We start from the raw sequence: 16,271 nt of genomic DNA, 5'->3' as shown, positions 1-16,271 counted from the left end.
CACTCGGATTTTGCTTTTCTTCCCTCCTCTACTCAGAGCTACAATTGTTTTGTTGATGCTTCCTGGTTATCACGGCGAACAGGAATCGGCCTTTTTATCCACAACACTACCTCTAACAAAGCAATTTTCATTCAGGCTCACTCCACAAGATATGATTCTCCGTTGCAAGCTGAGTTAGGCGCTTTAATTTTTGCTTATAAGTTCTGTGAACATTTTTCCTTGCCAGAACCTTTGTTCTTAACAGATAACAAGGCCATTGCTAAAGCGATTCAAGGGGACGACTACTTATCAAACTCACTGTACTGGTCTCTGAAGCCACTCTGGTTTCAACTCCGTTTTATGCTTCAGCGAAGGGAACTACATGTCAAATGGATTCCGAGAAACCTAAATTCTATTGCAGATGACTTAGCAAATAAAGGAAGATCAAGCATCAACACCCCTACCTTCACAAATATCTGCCACAATGTGCAACATGTTTCTTCTGCATCCCACTGCCCGTTCTTGGGTCTTTATCGCTCTCGTTATGTGATGTATCTCTGAACTCTATTGTATGTATTTAAATAAAGAAGCTTTCCATCAAAAAAAATATATAGTACAGTGAGCCACCGAGTGGTGCACGTACCTACATGTTTAATTTCGTACTTAACTCAAAACACAATTTAAAAATTAAGTTAGGTGTTGAAACAATGATTAATTAATTGTATATATGCACACGCATGTGAGGTTGCTAGTTTTGTAGTAGGTATAGGTTACATGAAAGTTCTCACTGTGGATGCGACCTTCACTGTCTACTGTCTAGTACTTCTAGCAGTTCGTGGAAGCATGCATTGCTGGGTGCTGTAGCACAGCTAGCTGGTACAAGCTGTAAGCATAAGGCTTAATTTAATTCTACTGAGTGTGATACTGTTAATATCTACTGCTATTTTTATATTTTATAGTTGTGTTTCCTTTACACTCCTGAGCTACAACCAAATTAATACAGGGGAAGGGGAAGGGGAACCCCTTGTGTTATCATCGAAGTCAAAGCCGGTGATAGGGATAGATGTTGTATGTAGCAACGCATGGCCGGCCGCATATGGGATTTGGCCCTAGTTTTATTTGGTGAAATTAATGGCCGTCATGACATTGCTACAACTCAGAATTTATTCCTTCTCTTAAAAAAAGAACTCAGAATTTCATATGAGTTGATCAACCTTTTGCTGAAATGGCTTGAAATTCGTTGAAACCACAATATGATGCCCTGAGATTTCCTTTTGTGCAAGCTCAAAATGTCAACCTATTCCACCGTAAGGTAGTAAGGGAATGTACATTGTCTATTTGATATATAAAGACAGCAAAATAGACGACATGTATAATATGTTGTTTATGTTTTGTATTTTTCTAGAAAAAGTTACGTGCAACTTGGGAGCACGTATGCAAGGAGTAGACGAGCGAAGAAACAAGATTAGGTTTTTCATGAGTTAATGATGCCACGTATGATAAATATAGATGACTGTTGTCTCACTGTTGTACATGTCCTGAGGCTTATCTCGTGAATTTAGATGCCTCCAATATCACCGATATCCTCTCCTAGTCATGTATTAGTGGTACTAGTCGATCATTCACTCCGACGTTCGCATGGCTACCTATTTACATGATATATTTTTAGAACAAATATTTACCTAATACTTGACTGAAAGTATAAGTTTAACTTTCTTTGTATTAATCACATCTGCACAAATGAAAATTATATTCTTTAAAAAATATTAATTATCAGTTGTAAATAATAATTATGCATGGAAATATAATGTTGCATGCATTTAATTCTCTATTCTAATTTTCTTAGAAGTCTATCACGTCATCTTTGACGAGCCATAATTATGGCCCGTCATGGATAACTCATCCGTGACAGGCACTAATTTTGGCCCTTCACGGATGAGTGTCATCAATGACAGGCGCTAATTTTGGCCCTTCACAGATAAGTCGTGTCGGGCGTAAATTTTGAACCAACACAGATAATATGTCATCGGTGACGGGCCAAACTGAAGAGAGCCATCTACAATGGGCCTTATTTTGGCCCGTCATATATGAGTGTGGGTGTGACGGGCTGTTAGGTTCCGTCACGGATGACCCGTCAAATTTGCTAGGTTCTGTAGTAGTGCCATTCATATATTGGCCAGTAATAAATACTAATTAAGTGGGTTTAGAGTGCTATATCTTAGAAACTTTCATGTTTATATATTATGACTTATGAGTAAATATGTCTATCCATTAGTTAGAAGGAATATAACTGCTTTTATCGGAGTTTTTAATTTCGATTTGAATATCTTACTATGTAGTTTTTTATATTAATTTCAAATTGTGGAATTATCTATTTTCAAGAAAAAAACTAATATTATTGGGCTCGAAGGCAACAAATGGAAAATTATACAAAGTAATTTGTGAACTGAGTATATAAATGTTGTTGCATTTATATAATTATATTAATCATTCTTTTAACGATAGACAACGTCCATGTACAGAGGCTCTCATAGTTTCTTCATCGAAACGCCCGTGCATGCATTATGTGCCTACGTATTTGTACTGTTTCTTAAAAAATATTCTATATTATTAATTCATGACACTACTATAGAACCGGTTATTTATTATGGGTCTAAATCCTTATTTGTGACGGACAATAGTCTGGTCAGCGATGAGTGGTCACTGATGAGAAAAACCTATCATTGACGGGCCAAAGCCCGTCACCGATGGACATCATCTTTAACAGGCTAAAAGTAAAACCCGTCACCGATATGCTCATAGTCCGTCGCGGATGACTCATCTTTGATAGGCTAAAATTATAGCCCGTCACGGATGACTCATCTGTGACGGGCTACGAGATACGACCCGTCACGGATGACTCATCTATATTATCCATACATATATATCCATCCATACATTATTTTAATTTCAACGCTAAAATAAAAACTACAGCCTGTAGAAATTTTACTAAAACTACATTCAATTACAAGTACGCTAAAATAATTTCTACTCCAAGCCACCATTGGATCCCCGCTCCCGCCACCAGTCGCCCCCGCTCCCGCTGCGCACTCCCGCCTACAGATCTGGGCAGGACGGGGCCCGCGTCGCCGCCCACCCGTCGTCGTCGTTAGGGCCAGCGCCGCCGCCACCACCTATGTCGTCGTCATCGCCCACTCGTTGTCGTCGTCACGCATCGTCTGGGGTCGGTGCCACCGCGGAGGGGGCAGCCCGAGCAACGGGAGCGACATGTCGGCCACCACGCGCACGCCGGCCACTCGAGCTCGGCGCCGAGAGAGGAAGAGAAAGAGAGGGAGAGAAAGAGTGAGAGAACGAGTGAGAGAAAGAGAAATATATCAGGGGGGAGGGAGAGAGGAGGAGGAGAAAGATAAAAATTTTGAAGAGGTGAGGAGTGGGTGACGGAAGCGCGCATGTGCTCGGAAAAGCAGCGCGTGTGTATCACGATGTTAAGAATAGTACACGGTTTGTTGAGTTCGTATAATCGTAATATAATTTAAAAGAATATATGTTCACAAGATGAATATCTAATGCCTGGATTACCACTCCGCGGTAATCATATAGTTCAAACGAGCACTGCACACGTTAGAGAAGTTAAAACAATACATATTTCCTAACGATTCCAGAAGAATGCATGGTACTGCACATTGATGGTGTAGTACGAATATAACAGGTTCTTCGTCTCAAGTTGCCACGAGCACAGAAAAATCAAAAAATCCCAAGTGTATTAGCAGGAAGAGATTTGCTCCGGTCCAACAAAAAGTATCTTGAGGTACCGGTACCTCACGGTACCAAATCATTTCTAATCGTTAGATCTAACAGTACACATCCTACTCAACTAGATCCAATGGTGGGAAACGATTTAGTATCTTGAGGTATCGGTACCTCGAGGTATTTTTTGTTGGACCGGAGCAAATCTCTAGCAGAAAATGAGAATGCATATGAAAAGACAAAAAATATATAGAGAGAGCCATGTGAGTGAATATATATTCTTTCAATTTTTTATTTGACATCATTGATTCTTAATCAACGTTGGACTATTTGTCTTATTCATTTTTTTACAAATATACAAAATTATGAGTTGTGCTTAAATTTTATTTACTAATAAATCGAGTCATAATAAAATAATTAATAGTTATAAAAAATTTAAATAAGACGAATGGTCAAAAATCGATTTAAAAGTTAACAGTGTCAACTAAAAAATTGGAGGGAATATGTATTACTCAAGAGAAGGCAACTTTAGCACCACGCCTCTTTCAGCTCACATTAACAAATACAGATCAAGCCCTAATCATTAAGCAATTTGGAAACATTTCACCAGTATAAAAGGCAACGCTGCCGAGCGAACGGATCGAACAGCCAGTGCATGCGATTCTTGCCTAGCCAGTGGAGTGCCACACTGAGGTAGTAGTAACTAAAGCTAATTAAGAGCAAGCTAGCTAGGGGCTCAAGAGATGAGTCAACAAAACGGAAGCGGCGATGCCCGCCTCGCTGCCACCACGACGCCGCCGCCGCCGCCGCTGCCGCGGTCCAAGGGTGGCGAGGCGGCGCAGCAGGACAAGGTGCTGTCCGCGTCGGCGAACCTTGCGCAGCTGCTGCCGACGGGGTCGGTGATGGCGTACCAGGCGCTGTCGTCGTCCTTCAACAACCACGGCGAGTGCTACGCCTCCAACTGGTGGCTCACCGTCTCCCTCGTCACCTTCCTCACCGTCTTCTGCATCTTCTTCGCCTTCACCGACAGCATCCACCTCAATGGCAAGGTCTACTACGGCGTGGCCACCAGGAGAACCCTGATGATCTTCAACGATGACGAAGGCCTTCTGAATTTTCAAGAAGAGAAAAATGGAAAAGACACGATGGGACAGCAAGGAGCAGAACAAATTGAAGAACTAACGATGGGAGGACATGAAGCAGTAGTAGCACAGACTGATGAAAAGAAACTAAAACTAGAACAGGAAGAACTGAAGGAGAGACTGGAGAAGCTGAAGCTGAATTGGCTGGACGGTCTTCACGCCTTCTTCACGGCGGTGGTGTTCCTGTCCGTCGCATTCAGCGACGTGGGGCTCCAGAGATGCCTCTTCCCACACGCCAGCCACGACACCATGGAGCTGCTCAAGAACATGCCGCTGGGCATGTCGTTCCTGTCGAGCTTCGTGTTCATGATCTTCCCCACGACGCGACACGGCATTGGGTTCTCCAATCCCAACAACAGTAGCACCACCTCCAAAAAAGTTGGGCCAGGTGATGTAGAAGCACCGGCGCCACAGGTACCTTGAAAATGTCAAGGGGCTAAGTTGTTTTCACTTTAACATGCGTGTGGTTTATCTTTTTCTTGTTTTTCACATGTACGTGTACGTATGTAGTGGTTAATCACTTAAATTTGTTTTAATCGAAAAGGTGTATAAGTTATTTCTTGTTGGTGCAGCAAAAAATGATAGGTTCCAAGTGTGTTCGTTCCCCATTTCTCTAACTAATCAATCATAAATAAGTGATTTACTTTTATCAGAGGAAAGCTAGATCTAGGTTCATGGATATGGTCTAAATAGTTCTAAATATTGAAGATATAAGGATACATAGATTTAATTTATGCTATAAACAAATCATGTATGGAATATGCAAAGCAATAGAACCATCTCATATGTATACGATCTAGACATGTAAATGGAAGCAATGCACATGAATAGATCAAATATACGTAACATTATTGAAACGTACTAACAGTTCTAAACCGGAGTGTTCACAACTGCGGTACCACAAACTCTGTGCAGTAGCACACTCTAATGACATCACGCCGCAACTAAAGAAGAAAGACAAGCCGTGGTGGACGAATAGCGAGCAGTAGCGTGTAGCAGTTACCAAAATCCATATATATTCTCTCCTAGTGCATGACGTCAGAGGTAACGCTGCTCTCCCAATCGGCTGGTGCACACGGCGAGTGGGATAGATTAGACAATGTGTGATGGTGTTGTACAAAGGAGATGGCAAAACCCTAGTTATTTTTCACGTGTGTTGCATGGAGGTGAAAAAATACTTAGTATTTATAGAGATATCAGAACACTTGAGTTATCTCTATAACTCGTAATTGAACCAGATAAGTCACGCGTAACCTATGCAAACTCCACGTGTCGTTGATCTGGATCGACAGTAATACTACAAGGTGGCTAGCGAGGTGCAAAGATCAATGATAATTAAGCAGTATATAAGGGGTTCCCTAGGTTATATAAGATAATACCCTACTCCTGATTGGATGTTTGTATTTCGGTAGAAAATAGATTAACAATTAATCAGCCCATCTAATAAGTTGGGACTAAAGTTCACGTGCATGCCTTACAGTAGGTGTGTTTTTGAGATTTTGTTGAAATTATTTTCTAAATGGGCTAAAGCCCTAATCAAAGCTCCGACAATAAATATCTTATAAAATTAATGCTGCAGCGCCTATGAGCTTACATTGGTGAGGTGAGACAGGGAGGATGGATCCAATGCTACCAAGCATTCTTGGCACGGATCTACCTCCAATACCATTGTCGCCCCACTGACTCCTTTGATGCCACCAGGCCTCTCACTTTGCCAACTCCATCACCTCTCCTATTAGCCACTTGGAGCACCACAATGTCTGTGAGGGTGAAGAGGTGGATGAACGATCTATCGGGGAGTAAAAGGAAAGAGGGAGGGTGGTGAATAGGAAGAAAGGAGTGTGAGGCGGCCGGAGAGAGGGGGATGGGAAGTGGGGAGGGATGACGAGAGTAAGGGAAAAAGTTAGGGGAAGGGAATGTGTGTCTACGAGTAGTTGGCTAGCACACGCTGTCTTGTTATTCCATCTTATGTTTTTTACACCACGTGCAGTGATCTCAACTTAAATCTTACCAAGTGAAATGATATACAATAGGAAAAATTTGCTACAGGACACTCGAACTTAGCGCTCTTTGCTGGAGGGCACCGCAAGATCATATTTTGGCCCGAAGGCATCAAAAAAGGGTAATTAGCCACTGAACACCGTCGACGTTAATTTAGTATTTTTACTACACTTGGAGAGAGAAACTTTTTAAATAGACAACATTGCCCTTGGTCCAACTCATATCCAACCGGCCTGGTTTTGTTGGAACCAGATCTAGATCAACTAGCGAGGGGGGTGACACTGAGTCAGCTATGGGCTGGGAGGCGATGGAGGCGATGCGGTGGCGAGGACGACTGGCGATGGCGGGTGACAACGACTAGGCCGTGGGACTGGGGCATTTTGGTCATTTCATCCAAATTTCTCTCTCCAAGTGTAGCAAAAATAATAAATTAGTGTCGATGGTGTCCAGTGGCAAATTAATTATTCGTTTTTTTGGATGCCTTGAGGCTAAAACTCGATATTGCGATGCACTCTACCAAAGAGCACAAAATTTAAGTGTCTTGTAGCAAATTTTTCCTATATATTAAGTAAAGAAACAATTCTTTATGTGCCCTTTGAAGTTGATCTTGCCTCTTGTTTGCCTTCGTGAAACTACCTCTCTTTATTTATCCTTGTTTTTGCAAGTTTTCTTCCTTATTTACCGAATGATGCACCAAAAGACCATTTTGCCATTTTTAATTGGAGCTTTTTTACCATACCTATAAAAGTACCTCAAGGTACTACATTTTTTAGTGTAAAGCATGTGGCAAATTGAGGTAAATTGTAACTTGAAATATTAAAAATTTATACTAAAATTCTTGGTACCTTGAGATATTTTTCAAGTACAGTAAAAAACTTCTTTTAATAGATTGTGTGTTGCCACAAGGAAAAGGATTGCTAGCCACCAATGGAATGTTTTTTTTTTTTACGATTGCGTGACCGACGCACACACACAACACCTCACTCCGACCCTGCGAATGTGGTTCGAACGCACACTCCGAGTGACAACAGTACTGTATGACCTCTTCCAAAAGGACCTTATCACAGAAGACGAAAACAAGAACTCCTCCAAACGTTCCCGGCAGTAATGCCTCCTCCAAATCAGTTGCTGCAATCCTGAAGGCATCGAAGCACAACCACGCTTAGCCGTCAGATTCTACGAAGGTATGCAGTGATCACTTTGTTCTTCTCATTCTAAAGTGTGTGCACTAGTTACAATTTGTTCTTCTCTTTATGATGTGCAGTGTGGTCGGATTTTTTGTTGTTGAAATGCAGTAGTGGATTTGTTGGAATAATACAAAACGTGTATTAATTGGTGATTTCTGTTTGGTTCACCAAATTAATGATGCGCTCCTTGCCTCCATACAAACTGGAGTATAATGAAGTGCCATTTTTAGGCAAACTATAGATTCAAGACGATATTTGCCCTACTAAAATTTAAGCAACCTCAATTGTTCCACACATGATGTTTGGTTTGATGTCCTTTTTTTTCTCATGCTAGTACATGCTGCACTTTAATTTCACATTTTGGCATTACCAAAATGTTGGTAGGGACAAACTGGCTCAATGTAAACTAGCCTCAAGAATAGTTGATACTTGATACCGGTAGAAAATTTCCAAGGCCCGCGTGGGCAGTAGATGCACTTGTGTACGCGCGTGTTGTCTAGTTTGATTCACTGTGCCCCGTAGATAACATTAACAATCATTTCCTTTGTTCCAATGGTTCAGCTCTCTCGTTTAGGATTGGAAAGCCTTTTACTAAGATTCCTGTGGGAATTAAAACTAATACATGAGGAGTTTCGTCAAATTTCAGTAAGTCTAGCCTGTTTGAGGAAAAAAATTTCAATCACTGATGTTCGACAATAAACATATTATGCTGGTCCTAAAATAAACAAGCCCATAACTAGGTGTAACATATTTAATTTAACACTGCACGTACAATTAGATGATAACGTATTTTTAATACTACACACTAACTCGGTACTATGATTATTTATTTTTAGAGCGGAGTGAGTAGTAAATGTATTCTTGACTGTCGTCTTTCCTGACATTGGCTACACATCCTGTTTAGATGGCAGCACTTGGCAAGGAGGATAAAGGTGCATGACGACTACTGACTTTGCCTGGCTACCTCTGGCAAGAGAGCTTGCATGGGTGTGACTTGTAAGCGAGCACAACAGGGTAACCAAGGCGGATACTTAGCCTCCTACTACAGCACGTTTTTCTGGCTTGCTTATTCAAATTTTACACATTACTCGCTCTATTTCAAAATATAGGATGTCTTTCATTTTATTAGGATCAAAATTTGAAAAAAATAACTATGTTAATATATCACTTGTGTGATATAAAAATATAGTCGTAAGAAAGTATTTTTGACTATGAATCTAAATATATCGATTTTGTGTTTAAAAAAATTATATCTTAATAGAGTAAACTTTAGTCAAACACATATTCAGTACTGGGGGCTTGGGATAGTAAGCCCGCTAGAGATGCTCTAACCAACTTAATTATTAGAGATTTGCTCTGGTCTAACAAAAAAATACCTCGAGATAACGGTATCTCGTGGTACCAAATCATTTCTGATCGTTGGATCTAATAATGCACGTCCTGCTTAACTAGATCTAATGGTGAGAAACGATTTAGTACCTCGAGGGTATCGATATCTCGAGATACTTTTTGTTGGACCGAAGCAAATCTCTAATTATTATATGCGTCTCAACTGCTCCTTTCATTCCCAAGTTACCTCATATTCAAGTCATTATGCTCCAATTTAACGTCGAGTAACTCGGTGATCGATCCTACTCCTTTGAGTGATTATTGGGTCTTATATGTTTGACTTCGTCCAGAATATGTACATATATGCCAATGTGGCCATTCCGGTTGCAAGGACTGTGTCGCGTATCAAGGCTGTCTTGGCTCTCCACATTGACTTTCGAACGTGCATTTCTTTGGTTTTGGGCTGAGTCATGAAACACGTTTGTTAATTAGATACATCCGACGTTGACTCTTTGATATTTTTTTTTTCACAAATTCGGAATGGACTGATGAAGACTGAAACTTACTTTGAGGCATACGCGTTAATTTGTGTGCAGAAACTTCTTACGATTTGACTGTAAGTTGTGTTTACAATATTTTGCTCGCTACGTACTATTGATCGTCTGAGATATATCAGATATACTAGTTAAATATCCGTGCTTTGCTACGAATTTTAGGATGTGTTATCAAATTTTCTTATATGAAATACTAATTTGAATTTATACGTAGATATTAATCTATATTTAACTGGTTTTTTATATAAGAAATTTGAGGGCTAAATTATAAAACTGCAGTGATTAACTGCCACCACCCCTACTCCTGTTTATAGGAGTATAGATACATCTCCAGCTTTCTATAATCTATGGCGTATTTCTGAATTCTCAGTAGTAATTTACTGGTTCGATTTCTGCCTGTCAAACGCCACGAGGAAGGACTGAGAACATGCTTGCTAGGAAGGCGATCGATGTTGCCAGGGCTAATACCAGCTTGGGAATCAGAATCAATTGTACGTGGATTACAATAATAATATATACTTGCCAGATGCCATAGTAGGCAGCTAGCTAGATCGTGACACACGTGTCTTATGGATGTCTTACTTAATTCAACACAATTTAGGTAACATGTAAGTTAGCTAGGTGTTGAAACAAGACACAGATTCCATATATGCATACGCATGTGATCGAGGTTGTTAATTATATAGTCGATCTGGTACTAGGTACGTTTCATGGAAGGTCTCACTCTGGAATGGATGTGACCTTCACTATCTAGTACTAGACGCATTCGTAGAAGCATGCGTTGCTAGATGCTGTGTAGCACAATTAGGGGTGGTAAATCACCATGTTGTAAGAAAACCGCGTTTGCGATGTTTGTTTATTATCATACGTCACAGAGAAATATTGCTATAACAAAGATTTAATTTGACCCCTCATGAATGAGTTTTTTTCACTGGTACTCGTTCGTCGCTAGTAAGGCACCTGCCATGATGCTCTAGATCAGTCATAGTCAACCTATTCTATACATACTAGTAATAAGCTAGTGCATCAGCTTTCTCTTGTGAATTTGGATGCCACACAATATCACCGATATGGTCTCTTAGTCATGTATTAGTGACATATAGTCATTAACTCTGATGTTCACATGCATGGCTACCTATTTTACATGATATATTTTCATAACAAATATTTACCTTATCTTGACTGAAATTATAAGTTTAACTTTCTTTGCATTAATCACATTTTCAAGCGCAAATGACAATTTTGTTCTTTAAATATTAATAATCAGTTATAGATATATACTTCCTTCATTCCGAAACCTAAGAATTTTTAGGATTTGAATATTTTACCAAAATGTAAGTATTTGTTGCACTATTCATAAAATTTAAAATTAATTCATTGTATTCCTGCTAACTCTCTCACACTAATCTATTACTCATTTATTAGGTGGCAACATAGTCTTTTCTTGTTAATTAGCCTCATCTCACCTAAGCAACCTAGAAATACTTACATTTTAAAACATGTGCAGGATTAATTATATATATATGAAAATATAGATATTGTATATATTTGATTCTTTATTTTCATGAATTTTAATATTATATAATATTTGTTTATGAAACATGCTACAAATATAGATGTTCATAACGCTTGCAACAGTATATTGATAAAATTACTATGAACGCCTCGTTGTCGATGGGTTAATCGTAAATGTGACAACACCCATGTTAAGGCTATATATACTCAGTCCACAATATTGTAGAATTTTGGGATTGTTGAGTTATGCTTTCCTTGGAGCCCAATTTAATTCTTTTTAAAAAATAAATAATTCCAATCTTTGAAAGTATTACAAAATAAGATTGTAAGATATATTCTTATCAAAAGGATCCACCACAACGGGAAGGATAGCCGGATTTATCCTAAATATAACCATGACAGTTTGTACCATATGTACTCCTGGTTTTTTTTATTTGATACTATTGACTTTTGGATTTATCTTATTGATTTAAAATTTTTGCGTACAATTGCAAAATTATATGCTTTAGTAATTAACCAAAACATAACCAAACAATTAATAAGCATATATTTTTTAAATATAATAAATGATCAAAATATACATCTAAAAGTTAATTGCGTCGAATAAACCAGTGAAGGGAGTATTTCATCGCTGGCCAATATGAATGGGTGTCGAACGTGCCCATGTGCTGGGAAAAGCAGCGCGTGTATCATGATGTTAACACTTGTAGTAAACTGTTGCTTGAGTTCGTCTAACCGTAATATAAATTACAAGAATATATATATATATATATATATATATATATATATATATATATATATATATATATATCCAAAATAGAAATATCTAATGACTGAATTACCACTCCGCGTTGATCATATATTTCATGCTAGAACTACACACATTGGAGACGTTAAACAATACATATTTCGTAGCGATTCTAGAAGAATGGTACTGCACATTCATGGCATAGTACGATATAACAGTTTCTTCGTGTCAAGTTGCCACGAGCACCGAAGCGTTGTAAAATCCCAAGTGGATTAGCAGGAAATTAATGAGAATACATATGAAAAGAGGCAATATATATACAGAACCATGCATGTGAGAGTCTGAAGAATATAATTGTATTATTAATTCAAGGCCATGCAAACCTTAGCATCGCCACTCCTCTTTCAGATTAACAAATGCAGACCAAGCCCTAATCATTAAGCAATTTGGAACCCTAATCACCGGTATAAAAGGCAACAGTGCCGAGCGAACGGAACAGCCAGTGCATGCAGCACATATCCTCTCGATCCCTAGCCAGGGGAGTGCCACACTGAGGTAGTGACTAAAGCAAATTAAGAGCTAGCTATGGCGTCTCAACTCATGAATCCACGAAACGAAAGCGGCGGTGCTCGCCTCGCTGCCACCACGACGACGACGGCGGCCAAGGATGAGGGGGCGGCGGCGTCCGGTGGCTCGAAACCGGCGGCGCAGGACAAGGTGCTGTCCGCGTCGGCGAACCTTGCGCAGCTGCTGCCGACGGGGTCGGTGATGGCGTATCAGGCGCTGTCGTCGTCCTTCAACAACCACGGCGAGTGCTACACCTCCAACTGGTGGCTCACCGTCTCCCTCGTCAGCTTCCTCACCGTCTTCTGCGTCTTCTTCGCCTTCACCGACAGCATCCACCACAACGGGAAGGTCTACTACGGCGTGGCCATGAGCGGCGGCCTGAGGATCTTCAACGGGGACGACGACAGCAAATTTGCGATCGCACACGAGAAAAACATCCGTAATGAACAATCCCAGAAGGAGGCGACGACCCTAACCGGGTGGAGATCAATCTCCAGAAGAAATGCCCAGAAAGTCACGGACAGTACTGCCGCAGCAGTGCCCGTGAAACCTAACGATCTGACACTGAGACCGGAAGAGATCAGGGCAATTCAGGCGCTGACGGGTGAGCTAAAGAAGCGGAAGCTCCACTGGCTGGACGGCGTGCACGCCTTCTTCACGGCGGTGGTGTTCCTGTCCGTGGCGTTCAGCGACGTGGGGCTCCAGAAATGCCTCTTCCCGCACGCCGGCCGCGACACCATGGAGCTGCTCAAGAACATGCCCCTGGGCATGTCTTTCCTCTCCAGCTTTGTCTTCATGATCTTCCCCACCACACGGCACGGCATTGGGTTCCATGGCAGCGACAACAGTACCTCCTCCGAGGTGGGGGGCCCTAAGCCGGAGGGGGAAAACAAGATCGATTCCGCCATGGCGGTGTACCTTAAGAAAGAGGAGGAAAAGAAGATGAATTCCTCCGTGGTGATCGAAGTTGAGACAGAGGAGGAAGACGAGATCAGTTCCTCCGACGTTCCGGGCAGTAATGCCTCCTCCAGAACAGTTGCCGATCCTGAAGACATCAAAGCACCACGCTTGGCGGTCAAATTCTACCAGCCATAGCGATACGATGATAAGCAGTGACCAGTTTGTTCTCATTCTGACGTGTGTGCACTAGTTAATCTGTTCTTCTTTTTCGGATATGCAGTGGTCGGTTTTTTTTTTTTTTTTGGTTGTTGTTGAAATGCGGTGGTGGACTAGCTTGTTGGAACAATACAAAACGTGTATTGATGATTTCATTTTAGTTCAGCAAATTAATTGTGGACACCTTGCCATACAGACTGGAGTATCATGAAATTGCCCATTTTAAGGTAAGTTATTGTTTGCAGGCGAATATTTGCCCTACCAAGTTTTAGGCAACTTCAATTGCTTCACACATGATGTTTGGTTTGATGCCATTTTTCTCATGCTCGTACAAAATTCACTCTGATTTGAGATTTTGGCATTGCCAGAATATTTATAGGGAGAAATTGGCTCCAATGTTAACTAGCCCGAAAAATAGCTGATACCGGTCGAAAATTCGTATGGCCCCCGTGAGCAAGTAGATGCAGCAGTTGGAATGGAGGCCAGGTGCATCTGTGTGTTGAGGCCTTCATATGTACAATCATTTCCTCTCTTAGTTTCCTCTATGACCGAATGCAGTTTGCTACACATCCACCCATTTTTTACATGTCAACTAAATAATTGATTAAAAAAATAAAAATATAGATTAATATGAGATATATCATCTTACACATTCGAATTCAACAAACTCTAACAAACACAATTGTATACATATGTCACACTATCTCAATGCTGCAGGGTCTCAGAGAGGCTCAGATTGCATGCCTTTTCCGTAGGCAGTTCATTTCGTCGGCAACCCCAGCAGCGACGGCCTCGTCGTAGCGCCGGCGCTTCCTCTTCCTGCCCGCCGTCTTCCTGACGTGGCAAAGCACCCAGACTCGTCCTCCTCCTCCTCGTCGGCGCGCCGGTACGCGCTCCACTCCGTGATCTCGTACTCCGCCAAGCACCAGCCTTCCCCGGACGTGCTCAGCCGGCCACCCTCGTCGCGGCGGTAGAAGCAGTAGACCGTCTCGCTCCACGGCACGACGCCGCCGAAGTCGGTGACCGACTCCCCGAAGCAGGTCCGGCTGTGCTTCCACCACCCGGCCGCCTCCCCGCCGCCGCCACCGGAGACGGTCCGCTGCACGCTCAGGTGGCGGCGGCCGCGGCTCCGGCTCCGGCTCCGCCGCGCGAAGTAGAGCGCCTCGCCGCGGCGCCGGTCCGCGGCGCCCCCGTGCAGCGCGACGAGGTCCAGCGGCGCCGCGGGGGCGGGGTCGTCCCTGACGCCGACGGCGGGGACGTCGCCGTCGGCGCAGTGCAAGCCGCGGAGGCGGGGCCGGAGGTGGCGCAGGACGAGGTCGTCCACCGTCGGCGTTTCCTCGAAGCCGGCGGCGCCGGTGGAGGACAACAGCAGATTGGGCGCCTCGCTGACGCCCGGGGAGTCGAACACCATTCCTCCTCCTGGACCTCGATCGGTTCCCAGAACATGAATGGTTCCATTTCCGCGGAGGAGGGAGAGGGTGCGCGGCGATCAGATGGCGGAGCTCGGGGAGTTGTGCTGTGCGTGCGCGCGTGGCGGGGAGCGGGGGGGGTTATCGAGGCAGGCCTCGATGGAGTCCGACTCGAACTGCCGGGCCGATTGGCTGGGCTGTAATCTGTTGTTACGAGATAGAGTTTGAACTTTCAACCAAGGGAAAAAAAAAAGTCTATATGTAGTCCCTCAAGTAAGTATGTGGCACGGATGTGATTCCACTCCCCGAATCGCAATATGTCTCGATTCGAACAGAGGGCGAGGTGGAGATGGTGTTTTCTTGCGGCGGGATGCCATCTTTGGCGTACGTACGCTGGATGAGGAGTTTCCACGGAGGGGTGTGGGGAAGAGTTAAAAGTGGACATATGACGGTGAGGATGCCATGGCACATCACCTACGCGTATAAGTGTGCCAGACCGTGAACTTGCTTATAGACTGATTATCTATTTAATTGTTTGATAAGTGGGTTGATGGTTAGGTCCACTTATACCTCTAGCATCACCCCACCAAGGCCCTTCCCACTGACACTCGGTCCTCGACAAGAGGCGGCAGCGGCGCCGGCAGTTCTTGGTGTTGGGTTATTGATCCAGCTAAATTTGTTCTTAGCCAATCGGTCCTCGACGAGGGGCAACAATGGCGGTCTTTGGTGTTGGGTTATTGGCCCAGCTAATTTTTTTCTTAGCCTAAGAAGTAATCATGCACCTTTGCTTATTCGGAATCAAAATCAATTTACTCACCTGCTTGAGAAGCCCTCAAAATAGATCACAGTTGTTCACCTTCTTAATGTTTTTCTTCTTGTTCTATCTTCTGTCATAGACGAAATATAGGTGGAAGTATGGCACCGACTTCTATTCAGGCGCCGACGACCTTCGGGTCTCCACTGGCCGACTGCCTTAA

General features: G+C 42.5%; 2 protein-coding genes and 1 pseudogene across 2 annotated transcripts; 2 read left to right on the top strand and 1 right to left on the bottom strand.

The window, feature by feature from the left end:
- Positions 1–4,469: 4,469 nt before the first annotated feature.
- LOC121053992 (protein DMP7-like) lies at positions 4,470–5,291 on the top strand. The gene has a single exon (XM_040522769.1). The coding sequence runs from the start codon at positions 4,470–4,472 to the stop codon at positions 5,289–5,291; it is 822 nt and encodes a 273-aa protein (XP_040378703.1).
- A 7,577-nt stretch (positions 5,292–12,868) lies between these two features.
- On the top strand, positions 12,869–13,864 carry LOC121053977 (protein DMP3-like; the record flags this gene model as incomplete). The annotated part of the gene is made up of 1 exon (XM_040522734.1): positions 12,869–13,864. A coding segment is annotated over one exon (996 nt), but the record flags the coding sequence as incomplete, so codon positions are not given.
- A 743-nt stretch (positions 13,865–14,607) lies between these two features.
- LOC121053964 lies at positions 14,608–15,296 on the bottom strand (annotated as a pseudogene).
- Positions 15,297–16,271: the final 975 nt, after the last annotated feature.

The sequence above is a fragment of the Oryza brachyantha genome, chromosome 1 (genome assembly GCF_000231095.2).
Source record: "Oryza brachyantha chromosome 1, ObraRS2, whole genome shotgun sequence".
Lineage (NCBI taxonomy): Eukaryota > Viridiplantae > Streptophyta > Magnoliopsida > Poales > Poaceae > Oryza > Oryza brachyantha.
This window is presented reverse-complemented; position numbering and strand designations above follow the sequence as displayed.

Bases quoted from the DNA above. Each gene is read 5' to 3' on its own strand.
- LOC121053992 (XM_040522769.1), top strand. From the start codon at position 4,470: ATGAGTCAACAAAACGGAAGCGGCGATGCCCGCCTCGCTGCCACCACG.